General features: G+C 35.9%; 1 protein-coding gene across 1 annotated transcript; it reads right to left on the minus strand.

Moving 5' to 3' along the window:
• Positions 1-12,209: 12,209 nt before the first annotated feature.
• On the minus strand, positions 12,210-13,389 carry LOC117085888 (triosephosphate isomerase-like). The gene has a single exon (XM_033215203.1). The coding sequence runs from the start codon at positions 13,374-13,376 to the stop codon at positions 12,747-12,749; it is 630 nt and encodes a 209-aa protein (XP_033071094.1). The 5' UTR covers positions 13,377-13,389; the 3' UTR covers positions 12,210-12,746.
• Positions 13,390-16,840: the final 3,451 nt, after the last annotated feature.

A 16,840-nucleotide genomic window follows, 5' to 3' on the forward strand; every position in this document is an offset into this window, starting at 1 on the left:
AAATATTCTTCAGTAAATACAAAAGAATGGAAATTGTAACAGGCTCCCAGATTAATCAAATTAGAACTCAGGATTAAGAAACTCACTCAAAATCACACAACTACATGGAAACTGAACAACCTGCTCCTGAATGATACTGGGGAAATAATGAAACTAAGGCATAAATAAATAAGTTATTGGAAACCAATGAGAACAAAGACATAACATACCAGAATTTCTGGGACACAGCTAAAGCAGTGTTTAGAGGGAAATTTATAGCACTAAATGCCCATGGGAGAAAGTGAGAAAGATCTGAAACCGACACACTAACATCACAATTAAAAGAACTAGAGATGCAAGAGCAAAAAAATTTCAAAGCTTGCAGAAGACAAGAAATAACTAAGATCAGAGCAGAACTGAAGGAGAAAGAGACACAAAAAAACCCATAAAAAAAAATCAGTGAATCCAGAAGCAGGTTTTTTGAAAAGATTAACAAAATAGATAGACCGCTAGCCACACCAATAAAGAAGAAGAGAGAAGAATCAAATAGAAACAATAAAGAATGATAAAGGGGATATCATCACCGATCCCACAGAAATACAAACTACCATCAGAGAATACTATAAACACCACTATGGAAATAAACTAGAAAATCTAGAAGAAATGGATCAATTCCTGGACACATACACCTTCCCAAGACTAAACCTGGAAGAAGCCGATTGCCTGGATAGACCAATAACAAATTCTGAAATTGAGGCAGTCATTAATAGCCTACCAAACAAAACAAAAAAGCCCAGGAGCAGACAGATTCACAGCCAAATTCTACCATATGTACACAGAGGAGTCAGTACTATTCCTTCTGAAATTATTCCAAACAGTAGAAAAAAGAGGAACTCCTCCCTAACTCATTTTATGAGGCCAGCATCATCCTGATACCAAAGCCTGGCAGAGACACAACAAAAAAGGAAAATTTCAAGCCCATATTGCTGATGAACATCAATGCGAAAATCCTCAACAAAATATTGGCAAACCGAATCCAGCAGCACATCAAAAAGCTTTTCCATGACTATCAAGTTGGCTTCATCCCTGGGAGGCAAGGCTGGTTCAACATACGCACAAAAATAAATGTAATCCATCACATAAGCAGAACCAATGACAAAAAACACATGATTATCTCAATAGATGCAGAAAAGGCCTTCAATAAAATTCAACACCCCTTCATGCTAAAAACTCTCAATAAACTAGGAAACATTGGAATGTATCTCAAAATAATAAGAGCTATTTATGACAAACTCACAGCCAGTATCATCCAGAACAAGCAAAACCTGGAAGCATTCCCTTTGAAAACCAGCATAAGACAAGGATGCCCTCTCTCATCACTCCTATTCAACATAGTATTGGAAGTTCTGGCCAGGGCAATCAGGCAAGAGAAATAAAGCGTATTCAAATAGAAAGAGAGGAAGTCAAATTGCCTCTGTTTGCAGATGACATGATTGTATATTTAGAAAACCTCATTATCTCAGCCCAAATTCTCCTTAAGCTGATAAGCAGCTTCAGCAAAGTCCCAGCATACAAAAATCAATGTGTAAAAATCACAAGCATTCTATATACAACAATAATAGACAAACAGAGAGCCAAATCATGAGTGAACTCCAATTCACAATTGCTACAAAGAGAATAAAATACCTAGGAATACAACTAAAAATGACGCAAAGGACCTCTTCAAGGATAACTACAAATTACTGCTCAATGAAATAAGAGAGGACACACACAAATGGAAAAAAACTCCATGCTTAAGGATAGGAAGAATCAATATCATGAAAGTGGCCATACTGCCCAAAGTAATTTACAGATTCAATGCTATCCCCATCAACCTACCATTGACTTTCTTCACAGAATTAGAAAAAACTACTTTAAATTTCATATGGAACCCAAAAGAGCCCATATAGCCAAGATAATCCTAAGCAAAAAGAACAAAGCTGGAGGCATCACAGTACCCAACTTCAAACTATACTGCAAGTCTACAGTAATCAAAACAGCATGGTACTGGTACCAAAACAGATATATGGACCAATGGAAGAGAACAGAGTCCTCACAAATAACACCACACATCTACAACCATCTGATCTTTGACCAACCTGACAAAAACAAGCAATGGGGAAAAGATTCCTTATTTAATAAATAGTGTTGGGAAAACTGGCTTGCCATATACAGAAAACTGAAACTGGACCCCTTCCTTACACCTTATACCAAAAGTAACTCAAGATGGATTAAAGACTTAAACATAAGACATAAAACCATAAAAACCCTAGAAGAAATCCTAGGCAATACCATTCAGGACATAGGCATGGGCAAAGACTTCATGACTAAAACACCGAAAGAACCGGCAACAAAAGCCAAAATTGACAAATGGGATCTAACTAAACTAAAGAGCTTCTGCACAGCAAAATAACTATCATCAGAGTGAACAGGAAACCTATAGAATGGGAGAAGATTTTTGCAATCTATCCATCTGACAAAGGGCTAATATCCAGAATCTATAAAGAACTTAAACAAATTTACAAGAAAAAAAACAAACAACCCCATCAAAGAGTGGGTGAAGGATATGAACAGAAACTTCTCAAACAGCTTTTATGAAGCCAACAGACACATGAAAAAAAAAAATAAAGCTAATCATCACTGGTTGTTAGAGAAATGCAAACCAAAACCACAATGAGATACCATCTCACACCAGTTAGAATGGCAATCATTAAAAAGTCAGGAAACAACAGATGCTGGAGAGGATGTGGAGAATTAGGAACACTTCTACACTGTTGGTGGGAGTGTAAATTAGTTCAACCATTGTGGAAAACAGTGTGGCGATTCCTCAAAGACCTAGAATTAGAAATAGCATTTGGCCCAGCAATCCCATTACTGGGTATATATCCAAAGGATTATAAATCATTCTATCATAAAGACACATGCACACATATGTTTATTGTGGCACTATTCACAATAGCAAATACTTGGAATCCACCCAAATGCCAGTCAATGTTAGACTGGATAAGGAAAATGTGGCACATATACAACATGGAATACTATAAAAAAGGATGAGTTCGTGTCCTTTGCAGGGACATGGATGAAGCTGGAAACCATCATTCTCAGCAAACTAACAGGGGAACAGAAAACCAAACACCACATGTTCTCACTCATAAGTGGGAGCTGAACAATGAAAACACATGGATGCAGAGAGGGGAACATCACACACTGGGGTCTATTGGGGAGTGGGGGACTAGGGAAGGGATATCATTAGGAGAAATACCTAATGTAGATGACGGGTTGATGGGTGCAGCAAACCACCATGACACATATTTACCTATGTAACAAACATGCACATTCTGCACATGTATCCCAGAACTTAAAGTATAATTAAAAAAAAAAAAAAGAAGAAATTCTGACCTTCAGAACATTAAATTAATCTATTTTGTTGTTTTAAGTAATTAAGTTTGTGTTAATTTGTTACAGCAGCAATAGAAAATGAAAACACTGGCCGTGTGTGGTGGCTCACACCTGTACTCCCAGCACTTCGGGAGGCCAAGGCAGGTGAATCACAAGGTCAGATGTAAGAGGTCAGCCTGACCAATAGGGTGAAACCCCATCTCTCCAAAAAATACAAAAAAATTAGCCATGCTTGGTGGCAGGCACCTGTAGTACCAGCTACTCAGGATGCTGAGACAGGAGAATAGCTTGAACCTGGAGGTAAAAGTTGTAGTGAGCCGAGATAGCACCACCGCACTCCAGCGAGCAAGTCAAAGCAGGGGACAGTGTTAACTGACGAAGCTTAATCTCATTGTGGAAACCAAAGGAAATACATGGTGAAGAGCATACATCACAGTTATTCCTTTTATTAATGGGTTAGATGGCATGAGTTTTTATCCATCAATTACTGTTAGTTGTTGTCTGAGTGCTGGTATAGGATGGGATGTTAACTTCCTAGAACTTTTAGCCTATCCCACACTCTTGGAGAGAGCAGGCTCCAGTGGCCAATGAAGACCTTAGGACACAGACTCATTTGCTGGCAGCTTGAAGTCAGGACAATATGCAGAAAAGGTTAGTGATGAAGGAATACAGATAAGGTACTGACAGCATCAGTTACAGAAACCATTCGCAATGGCAGCAAAGCGTATGAGCTACCTAGAAATAAACCTGAAAAAACTTTGATTTGTACACGTAGAAGTTTACATTAATAAAAGACAGAAACATCTGTATAAATTATACCAAATTCTGGCAAAAGACAAATCACTAGCCAGGGTAAAATGTAGATATTCTGTGAAAAGCATGACTGAAAGTTTGTCACAAAATGAACTCCATTTCTAATATTACAAAATAATGTAAAACTTAGAAAAAAGAAAGTGAAACCATATACAAAGAGTGAGATATAATAATAAATAGGGAAAATTATACAAAGGATATGTCTATAAAATCTACATTACAATTTTAAGAATAACCCTTATTAGAACAGAAATGACACAAATGAACTATGGAATAGTCAAGGGAAAAAATACTGAGAGAAAATTATAAATCCAATAGAATACAGGAAGTGAGAATAAAAGGAAGGTAGAAGTGGAACAAATAAAACAACAAATTATAATAGCAGTAAAATCCAAATACATTATAATAAATATCACTTGTTTAAAAATTGGTGACTAGCATATTGTAATAAAAAGGTAGAGTTATCTTTTGCTGCATAACAAATTAACATCATTTTAGCAGATTAACATATAAGAAAATGTGGCCTTTGATTAAAGTGTTAAAAGATAAAAATTAGTGAAGTACAAAAAAAGTATTAGAAGGTTTCAAACATCTAAATGCTGATAGTATGAAATGACAGAATAAATTTTATGGGTGTACAGTTTAAGGGTAACTAAATACCAGCTAACATAACATTAGAAATGGAGGATGGATAAAAATATATATACATATACTCCTTACTCTTTTGTGAGAGCAATTAGATATGGACTCACATTAAACATTGAAAAGCTAATATTGACGTTAGCATTTTAGAGTGGCCATGAAAAATTAGAAAACATGTATAATTTTCAAATAGCAGAAAACAAAAAAATTAGAAAAATAAACAATCTAAAAGAAGGAACGAGCAAAGAGAAGTATAAGACAGTCATGCCAAGTATAAGAATATACAGGCAAAAATAGATGGTATAAGTATTTCCAGATGTATCAATAATTTTAATAAATAAAACATCCATTAAAGGAAGACTGTTGGTTAGCGATGCCCTATAATATTTTATATAAAATGCTGAATATAAATAAAAGTATTAGATACAAATAAGCAGAAAACTGTAATCTATATTCAAGAGAAAAAACAGTGAGTATAAACCAAATTTGATGCTGGAATTAGTAGACAAAAATTCTGATTATATTCAAGTACTTGAAGAAAATATGATCATAACAAATGAACAGATGGGGAATACCAAGAGATTAATAGAATAATTTCAAAAACTAAATGGAAGTTAGAGGTAGACAAAAGTAAAATATTTTAAGAGAAAAATTTACTGGGTAAGTTTTCTAGTAGATTAGATGAATCAAACTAGTCAGTGTTCTTGATGCTAAAATGATAGAAATTGCCTTTTATAAAGAACAGGTGGAAATATATATTTTTCTAATGAACAGAAGTTTAGTTACTTTTATGATAATGCCAAGAAGCTCAACCTCTGTGCATTTAGAGTCTCATATGGATAGAAAAGATAAAATACAGCAGAAAAAAAAAATTGAAACGACAATAGCATAACATTTTGCAAATTTAATGAAGAAGATTCAATCAGCCCATTGAATTCCAAGTAGAAAAGACAAGTAAAACCACACCTAAATATCTACACCAAATTCAACCACCTAAATTCAACTTCTGAAAAGCAAAGGTAGAGAAAATATCTTTAAAGTAAAAAAAAAATGAAAAAAAATTATGTGCAGGGAAATACCAAAAATATAATCAGAAATAGAAAAATAAGACACTTTTAGGTACACAAAGATTTTAAGGATATGTTACCACAAAGGACACAATAAAAAAATAAGAAAACTACAGGCCAATATCCCTGATGAACATAAATGCAGAAATTCTCAACAAACTACTAAGCAAATCAAATTCAACAACACATTAAAAAGATCATTCACCATAATCAGAGATGGAAGTATGTTTTAACATTTGCAAATTAATGAACTGAACATGCTAAATGACATTAAAGTAATATATACCACATAATAGATATTTTTCTAATATTGGTAATTAGTAATCCACATAATGGATTACTATTCAGCCATAAAACAAAATGATCATTTCAATAGGTACCACAAAAGCACTGAATAAAATTCAACGTGATGTTGAATGAGTTTTCTTCATGACAAAAACTCACAACAAATTGAGTATAGAAGAAAACATACCTCAACACAATAAAGGTCACATATGACAAACCTACAGCTAACTATACGGAATAGAAAAAAAATGCAAAGTGTTTACAATCTGGAATTAGACAAGGATGCACAGTTTCACTAGTTTTATTCAACATAGTATTAGAAGTTCTAGAGTGATCAGGCAAGAGAAAGAAGAAAATGGCATCCAAATTGAGAAGTAAGTCAAATTGTCTGTTTGCAGTGTGATCATATATGTAGAAAACCCTAAAGGCTCCACCAAAATACTATTATAACTAATAAATGAATTTAGTAAAGTTGCAGGATACAAAATCAACATTAAAAACCAGTAGCATTTCTATATGCCAATAGCAAACTATCTGAAAAACAAACCAAGAAAGCAATTCCATTTACAATAGCTACAAAAAATAGAATATCTAGAAATAAACTTAACCAATGAGTGAGGATCTCTACAACAAAAACGATAAAATGAAAGAAATGGAGAAGACAAAGATAAATGTGAGGATTGTACATCTTCATGGATGGAAAAAATTGATGTTGTTAAAAGTCCATATTACCCTAAGCAACCTATAGATTCAATGCAACTTTTATGAAAATACCAATGACATTCTTCACAGAAATAAAAAGAAATCTTAAAATTCATGTGGAAATACAAAATACCTAGATAGTCAAAGCAATCATGAGCACACAAAAAAAAGAACCATAGCTGGACACACTGCACTACCTAACTTCAAAATATACTACAAACTGTAGTAACCAAAACAGCATAGCACTAGCATAAATGCAGGCACATAGATCAATGGAACACAGAATACAAAGCCCAGAAATAAATCTTTGTATTACAGCTAACTAATTTTTGACAAAGTTTCCAAAAACACACACTGGATAATAGCTAACAAAATATTTTACATACATACATACATACACACACATACACACACACACACACACACACACACACATAATGGAATCCTACTCAGTCATGAAACAGAATAAAATCCTGTCATTTCTGGTAACATGGATGAACTGGTAGGACATTATATTAAATGAAATAAACCAGGCACAGAAATACAAACATTGCATTATCTCACTCATGTGAAATCTAAAAAAAGTTGATTTTATAGAAATAGAGAGTAGATTAATGATCCTCCCCAGAGGTTGCTGAGAAGAACAGGGAAGGGAGGACAAGGACAGGCTGGTAAAGAGGTACAGGGTTACAATTAGACAAGAATAACAACTTCCAATGGTCTATTCTACAGTAGAATGACTATAGCAAATAAAAATGTACTGTATATTTCAAGATAGCTAGAAGAGATTTTCAATGTTATCACCATAAAGAAATGCTAAATGTTTAAAGCAAATATGGTAATTATCCTGATTTGATCATTATACAATGTATACATGCATGGAAACATCACATTGCACTCTCTAAATATGCATAATTATGTGTCCACTATAAATTTTAAAATTAATTAATAAAAAGAATGCATCATCAGTAAACATGCACTGTAAGATATGTTGAATGTTCGTTAGACTGATGGTATATCAGATGGAAACATGCACTGTAAGATATGTTGAAAGTTCATTAAGGTGATGGTATATCAGATTGAAACTTGAATTTACAGGAAGGAACAAGTCAAGAAAAATGACAAATACATGGATGAATATGGATATATAGTTTTTCATTTACTTAATATTTTGCAAATAAAAATAACTGTGTAAAGCAAAATCGTAATGCTGGAAGTTATTACAGATATAGACCTAATATATATGGATGGCGACAAAGGTTGGGAAGGGATGTTAGATGCAATAATACTGTTAGTCTGCTCACACTATACACAAAATAACACTAATTGGACTATAACTTAGATGCATTTTGTAATGGCTAGATTGAAATAATGTCATTATAGCTAAAATATACAATACGAAGTGGACTATTAAGAATATTTAATTAACTTAAATCAAGATACGAAAGGAGAAACATACACTTAAAAAGGACAAACAAAAATATTGGAAAATGGTGATAAACTGTTTACATTAAATATAAATGTGCTAATTTTTAAAAGGCAGATTATCAGACTGAATTTAAAAAGCAATACCTAACTAAAACTCAAGTTCTGTTTTTTAAACTAGTAGTAATTTTCTTAAAACTTTTTTATGGATACAAAGTATAGAAAGGTTATGGATACAAAGTATAGAAAGGTTTTAATTCTTCTATGACAAAAATATTTCTATACATATTTAATTTTAAACACTATTTGTCAAATCTATATGTGACTCTACATAAATAAATGCATATATATGTCAAATATTTAAAAATAAAAATAAATTAAAAAGCACAACAACAAGCCTTTCAATATAAAGGCACAGATATGTTGAAAGCAAAAGGATGGGAAACATAAACAGTAAAACTAAGACAGTAGAGGCTGAAAAAATTCAGAAAAACAAAGACAAAAAATATTAACAGAGATAAAAGGTATATTTCATAATAACAAAAAGGCAAAATTCACATAAAATATGCAAACACAAATAACTTGTTATTCATAGGTACACATACAAAGGTACAAAATGACTTAAAACCCCATTTATGATAATGTTTATCTTCACAAGGAACACCAAGGGATGTTCTAAGGCATGTGTTTCTGGTTCCACTTTCTCTAAGCATCAAAATCATTATTACATCAAATACAGTTATAATTAACTTTGAAGTAATTTCACCTAGAGGAAAGTACAAGCATGACTTACTCAACAATGCCATCCATGTTTTAAAGCAAAAATAGTGTGTTGATCAGTTCATGCTACTAATGGTTATCCTCATGGAGATGAAATAATTCCATTGAGAGAAAGGAAATTCCAGAACTGCCATCATCAAATGTGCTGGCAAATCGAGGAAAACTTTTACCAAAACATCATTAAATTATTCAAGTTTTTTAATACAATATATATTTTATTGTTATTTTCCCATTTCGTCTTCTAGAGGTAAATGCAAATGTTCCAATCTGTGAGCAATCACTGACGGGAGTGGTATTTATGCCTTTGCTCAACTCCACCATCATTCTCACTACATTTTTTAATTAAACAAAGAGAGTGTAGGATCGCATATGTCTATATGATAAGCTAGCTATTTAAAGTTCTGTCTCTTGAAGTGGGTGGTGGTTTTGTGGGTGAATACATAGGTAGAAAAAATTCACTGAGCAGGGTGCTAAAATTTCATGTACTTTACTATATAGGTGTTGTACCTCAGAGCATTTTTGAATTCCTATGTCATTTGGACAAAAGCAAATCACTTACTCATTTTTTCATTAACAAATAATCTTTTACTGTTTTCTATAGGCCAAATACTATAGTTTTCATTGGTGACACATAGGGGAAAAAAGACATTTCTTTTCCTCAAAAAGCTCATGGTCTAGTGGGGAAGAAAAAGATGAAAATAATAAATTATGAAAAGCGTGATGGGCCGGGCGCGGTGGCTCAAGCCTGTAATCCCAGCACTTTGGGAGGCCGAGACGGGCGGATCACGAGGTCAGGAGATCGAGACCATCCTGGCTAACACTGTGAAACCCCGTCTCTACTAAAAAAATACAAAAAACTAGCCGGGCGAGGTGGCGGGCGCCTGTAGTCCCAGCTACTCGGGAGGCTGAGGCAGGAGAATGGCGTGAACCCGGGAGGCGGAGCTTGCAGTGAGCTGAGATCCGGCCACTGCACTCCAGCCCGGGCGACAGAGCGAGACTCCGTCTCAAAAAAAAAAAAAAAAAAAAAAAAAAAAGAAAAGCGTGATAAATTCTGTAAGAAACAAACGATATGCCCTAAGAGAGGATAAAGGATTCTTAAAAAAAAAAAAAAAAGAGTGTTTAAGCATCTGAACTACACAATAGTCAAATTTAAATTTGAAATCATGAAAGAAAACATGTGAAAATATGCTCTTCATTTTATCTCCTTATGAAAAAATTATATTTTATAAAGTGTTTTTCATTTAAATATTTTACTAATATTCACTACTCAAGTGATGCATGAAAATGCAAAATAAATAAGAAACTATAGGTAACACAAGTAAAGAAAAAGTCATTCCCATCAACTGCCAACCCAAATTTCCTTCTCAGAAGTAACCAGTGGTTACGAATTTACCACATGTACTTCGAGATCACTTTATACATATCCATGTATCTCTCGCTCTGTGTGTGTGTGTGTGTGTGTGCATATATATATATATGTCTGTCTCTCTCTTTTTTTTTTTTTTTTTTTTTTTTTTTGAGACGGAGTCTTGCTCTGTCGCCCAGGCTGGAGTGCAGTGGCCAGATCTCAGCTCACTGCAAGCTCCGCCTCCCGGGTTCACGCTATTCTCCTGCCTCAGCCTCCCGAGTAGCTGGGACTACAGGCGCCCGCCGCCTCGCCCGGCTAGTTTTTTTTGGATTTTTTAGTAGAGATGGGGTTTCACCGTGTTAGCCAGGATGGTCTCGATCTCCTGACCTCGTGATCCGCCCGTCTCGGCCTCCCAAAGTGCTGGGATTACAGGCTTGAGCCACCGCGCCCGGCCGATGTCTGTCTCTCTCTCTGATTAAATAAGTATCATGCTGTGGATACCAGCCTGAATCACATTTCAAATTTTATTTAATAGCCCCTCCTAGATGACTATCTTGGTTATAGGATGTTACATGACAAGTAACATTTTAATAAATTTTGTAGTACATGGTTTCCTGGTAAAATAGGAAGTATTTCTCTAGAGTAAACATGAAGAACATTACTGGATCTTTAAGTACATAAATACTAAATTTTAATAGATGCTGACAAATTGCCCTCCCAAGTGGCTATATCAAATTACACCCTCCAAACGGTATGTGTATGGAATTGCCTGCTTCCCTTTTGTGGGGAAAAGAACGAGAGATCAGCTTGTTACCATGTCTATATAGAAGGAAGTAGACATAAAAGACTCCATTTAGTTCTGTATCTGAGATGCTGTTAATCTGTGACCTTACCTTCAACTTTGTCCTTGCAAGAGACATGTGCGAAGGTGATTTAAGGTTAAAAGGATTTTGGGCGGTGCAGAATGTGCTTTGTTAAACAAGTGCCTAAAGGCTGCTTGTGGTTAAAAGTCATCACCATTCTCTTAAATCTCAAGAAAGAGAAAAACATTTGTCTCCTGCCCCTCCCTGGGCAATGGAACATCTCCGGGTAATACCCATTGTGTGCCTTGTTTACTGAGTGAGGAGAAACCGCCTTTAGGAATAAGGTGGGGCTTGCTGGAGCAATACTGCTAAAAGGTTTATGGAGATGTTGCATATACATCTCAAGGCACAGCATTTTCCTTTAAACTTATTCATATTACAAGGATTTTTTCATATGTCTTACTGCCAATTTCCTCCCTACAATAATCCTGTTGTCCAGCCACTCCCTTATCATTTTAATGACTAAGATAATTCTCAATAAATACTAAGGGAACTCAGAGGCCGGTGCCGGTGTGGGTCCTCTGTAAGCTGAGCGCCGGTCCCCTGGGCCCCGCTTTTCTTTCTCTACACTTTGTCTCTGTGTTTTATTCCTTTTCTCAAGCCTTTCATTTCCACCTAACGAGAAACACCCACAAGTGTGGAGGGGCAGGCCACCCCTTCACCTTTGCTATCAGACACTCAATATTTATTTATTTATTATGAATGTATTTATTTACTGCACTTTAGGAAGTTAACTTCCAGTGAGATTGAGTATGACTTTGTTATTTGTGTTTTGTATGTCTTACATAAGTTACTTGTTCATATGTTTTACTCATATTAGCTTGGTTCTGTTGTTATTGTTATTGTTGGTTGGGAGTCAAATTTTTATTCTTTTTTTTTTTTTCCTAGTGCCAGGTGTTTATTCCCTCACATGTGGGTGGTTCACGTACACAGCACACAGGCATGGACACCATGGGAGAGGGCAGCACTCCTGCCTTCTGAGGGGAGGATCTTGGCCTCATTGTGTAAGAAGGGAGAGGATGGTTTCTCTCCTGCCCTCACTAGGGCCTAGGGAACCCAGGAGCAAATCCCACCCCTTCCACCTCTCAGCTGAGGAGAAGCCACCTTGGTGACATTTAGTTCCAAGCATTATAGTAAGTGGAGAAGGGATTGGGCTGTTCCCAACCATTACAGGGTGAAGATAGTAAAGGAAGGTACAATTTGGATGAGGCCACAGGAAGGAGCAGGTGACACCATCAGAAGCATGTGCAGGGGAGGGGCAGTTACTGGGCTTCTGGGCTGCTTAGTCCCTGGCTTGGCAGGAAGGGTAGGGAAGATGGATGGGGCTCATTGTTTGGCATTGATGATGTCCACGAATTCGGGCTTGAGGGAAGCACCACCCACAAGGAAACCATCCACGTCAGGCTAGCTGGCCAGCTCCTTGCAGGTTGCCCCAGTCACAGAGCCTCCATAAATGATACGGGTGCTCTGAGCCACTGCTTCAGAGACATTGGACTTAAGCCATCCTCGGAGCTTCTCGTGTACTTCCTGGGCCTGTTGGGGCGTTGCAGTCTTGCCAGTACCAATGGCCCACACAGGCTCATAGGCCAGGACAACCTTGCTCCAGTCTTTCACATTATCTGCGATGACCTTTGTCTGCTCGAAAACAACCTTCTCAGTGATGCCAGCTTCCCTTTCATCTAGCTTCTCCCCAATACAGGCGATTACTCCGAGTCCCTCAGCCAGAGCATGGGCCACTTTCTGCCCAATCAGCTCATCTGACTCCCCAAAGACATGCCTTCTCTCTGAGTGCCCCAGGACCACCCACGTGGCTCCACAGTCTTTGATCATGCCAAGGCTGATCTCCCCAGTAAAGGCCCCATTAGTCACTTTGTAGCAGTTCTGTGCAGCCACAGCAATCTTGGGATGTAGCTTCTGCCGGGCAAAGTCGATATAGGCAGTGGGGGGAGCACAAACCACTTCGGTGTCGGCCGGCACCTTGGCAGCGTTCAGAGTGCCGATGAGCTCCCCCAGATTCTGCTTCCGCCCGTTCATCTTCCAGTTCCCCCCATTCTTAACAATAGGCTTTGCCAGTTATTAAAGATGGATGTAATTTATCCAAATCTGTCATTTTGTTGCTATTCTGTTCTATAATTCTAAAATGGTTGTGTACTTACATTTATCAATATTTTATTTCTTTACATTGCTGGTGGGAGTGTAAATTAATTCACCCATTGTGGAAGATTCCTTAAAAACCTAGAGGCAGAAATACCATTTGACCCACCAACACCATTACTGGGTATATACTCAAAGGAATATAAAGTGTTTTTTAATAAAGAAACATACACACATATGTTCATTGCAGCACTATTCATAATAGCAAACACTTGGAATCAACCTAAATGCCCAACAATGATAAACTGGATAAAGAAAATGTGGTACATATACACCACGGAATACTATACAGCCATAAAAAGAATGAAACCATGTCCTTTGTAGGGACATGGATGGATCTGGAGGTCATTATGCTCAGTAAACTAAGGCAGGAACAGAAAACCAAATGCTGCATATTCTCACTTATAAGTGGAAGCTAAATGATGAGAACACATGGACACCTGGTAGGGGAACAACACATACCAGGGACTGTCAGAGGGTGGAGATTGGGAGGAGGGGGAGGATTAGGAAGAACAGCTAATGGATGCTGGGCTTAACACCTGGGTGATGGGATGATCTGTGCAGCAAACCACCATGACACATGTTTACCTATGTAACAAATCTGCACGTGCTGCACACATACCCCTGAACTTAAAAAAATAAAATAAAACTTGTCACTTGGTTAAGACTATACTTACCGTAAGTCAAAAATAATTTTGCTTTATTTTCTTCCAAACATTTACAATATTACTTACTCATTACCTTATTTATTTATTTTCACATTGTGATATTTAATTCATCTAGAGTTTATTTCGTGTATGTGTGAATGGCTTGATGGGGGGATGTTAGGACACCATTCTTCACAGGTCTCTCTTATCTGCATGTCTTGCAGGAAAGGCAAAACTTGTTTTTGTTTCAGAGTATCTTCAAAATAGTAATATAGTAAACAGTATAGGAATATGAAGATAATATTTTCCTCTACAGCAAAGGACAAGCATGCTTACTGCCCATTATATAAGAATTGAATCCCATAAGAAAAAACTGCCTCTCTATAATGCAACTACTTTATGGCAAGAGGCCTCTGGACCTCAAAACCTGTGGGAATTGAGCAATGGGGAACTGATTCATTGCTTATACAAATTGTGATGGTTAATACTCAGTGTCAACTTGATTGGATTGAAGGATGCCAAGTATTGATCCTGGGTGTGTCTGTAGGGTTGTTGCCAAAGGAGATATAACACTTGAGTCAGTGGGCTGGGAAAAGCAGACCCACCCTTAATCTGGGTGGGCACCATCTAACCAGCTGCCAACATGGCTAGAATATAAAACAGGCAGAAATACGTGAGTGAAAAGACCAGACTGGCCTAGCCTCCAAGCCTACATCTTTCTCCCGTGCTGGACCCTTCCTGCCCTTGAACCCTGGCTCCAAGTTCTCCAGTTTTGGGACTCGGACTGGCTTTCCTTGCTCTTCAACTTGCAGACGGCCTATTGTGGGACCTTGTGATCATGTGAGTTAATACTTAACAAATTTCCTTGTATATATGTGTATGTGTGTGTGTGTGTGTGTGTGTGTGTGTGTGTGTATCCTATTAGTTCTGTCCCTCTAGAGAACCCGAATACACAAAGGTTGCCTAATTTATTTTATTTAAAGGAGATTAGCTTTCTTGTTTCTACCATGTTCCAATATTTATTTTGATTCTGTCTTTGAAATTTGAAAATACTCAGATAAACAGAAATTGGACATCATCTGAGACCAAACATTCAAATCTCCAACCCAAGAAGACAGATCTTGAGAAAGTTCTGAGTAAAGACAGCATATAGTAATGAAAAAAAAAAAAAGGTCAATAATGTTAATTCTAGTGTGTGCTACCACAAATGCAAGAGTTTGTATAACATACGTAACTAATCTTGTTTTTTGAAAGACAGAGCCAAAAAACCATTTTAAGTCATCAAATATTGGTGGCCATGAACTATGAAGCCAAGCAGAAAACATGGCAAAAACTGACCTAATTTTCTTTAAAGAAGATATGAGATTCCTAGAGGTTTCTTCTTAATCCTTTAATAACTGTCTTCCTGCACATCCCATTTCATGGGAGTTGAGGAAACTGAAACTTATTTTAACTGGGTGATGGAGTCAGGAGGGAAATTTTATAGAAAACTAATTAAAATCATAAACTTAACAGGAGAGAGCTGGGTATGGCCAATTTTACACATCACAGCCAAACACAACAAGGAAAGCTAAAGAATTTTTTTTTTTTTAATTTAGGAGAGAGGACTGAAGAAAGCTGAGACAAAGAAACCTCATGGAGGCAAAAACAAGCATATGGAAAAAGTTACTTAAAACATAAATGCTAAACTATACCAGAATGTTTGACAAGCAACTTGCTTTTGCAGACAAAGACATGAAAAATAGGAAGGTAAAAGAAGCAAAAAATGAAAATAAGAAAAACAAAATCAAGTCAAATATGCTTTTTGGATGTTTGTCTAAGTTCTATATTTATGTTTTTAAAAAGTATTTCTTTTCCTTAATTAAAATAAAAGAAATTATATCTTCAATGATTTAAAAGTGTCTTCACCATCATGGAATCCAGTACACTGACATCATTTGAAGTGTGGTTGCAAATATAGTCTTAAAGATTTGCATGGCTTACTAGATGAATTAAAAATAAACACAGCTTTGATCCCTAAATCTTCTTAAGAGTTTGTAAAGTATTTTAGAAACCAAATGCTATTTAGAGCATTTAAAGTCAGCTATCCTCTTGATGAAAACATTCTACTGCAAACACCTAGGTATAAAGCATTTTTTAAAAAGGATTAATATAATGCACACTAAAAGCTTTCATTTTGACCTGAGTATAATGTAGTAGTGCTTTTCACATAGATTGCTCATGGTTTTCATGAATAGACTATAATCCTCTTTTTGCCAATAAATACTGTGCGGTGTCTAGTATTTTATTTTCCTTGACAGAAGATACAGCAAATATAAAGGTTAAAATAGAAACTGGATAAAATGAATCAATAAGTATAATCAAATCATCAAAATGTAGGAACCTAGAGAAACCAGTTTATTCTCCCCTAAATAATAAAAAAAAAATGAGTTAACAACTTTTGAAAGGTTATTCTAAACATAAAATATAATATTAAAATTGACATGGCTTCAGATTTTGACACAAGTAATTGCATTCTCATCAAGAATAACATTAGGTATTAAAATAATGATTATTTCTTCTTTTGTTAAAAATATTAATACAAAAATAATTACCCCCTCACACATTAAAAACAACTTTATGTATTAAATCCAGTAAACCCAGAGCAATAAATTTTAATTAATTTTTCTCCTTTGAATCCATCATTCATTGAATATT

This window comes from Trachypithecus francoisi, unplaced genomic scaffold, assembly GCF_009764315.1.
Source record: "Trachypithecus francoisi isolate TF-2019V2 unplaced genomic scaffold, Tfra_2.0 Lachesis_group1, whole genome shotgun sequence".
Lineage (NCBI taxonomy): Eukaryota > Metazoa > Chordata > Mammalia > Primates > Cercopithecidae > Trachypithecus > Trachypithecus francoisi.

Bases quoted from the DNA above. Each gene is read 5' to 3' on its own strand.
- LOC117085888 (XM_033215203.1), bottom strand. From the start codon at position 13,376: ATGAACGGGCGGAAGCAGAATCTGGGGGAGCTCATCGGCACTCTGAAC.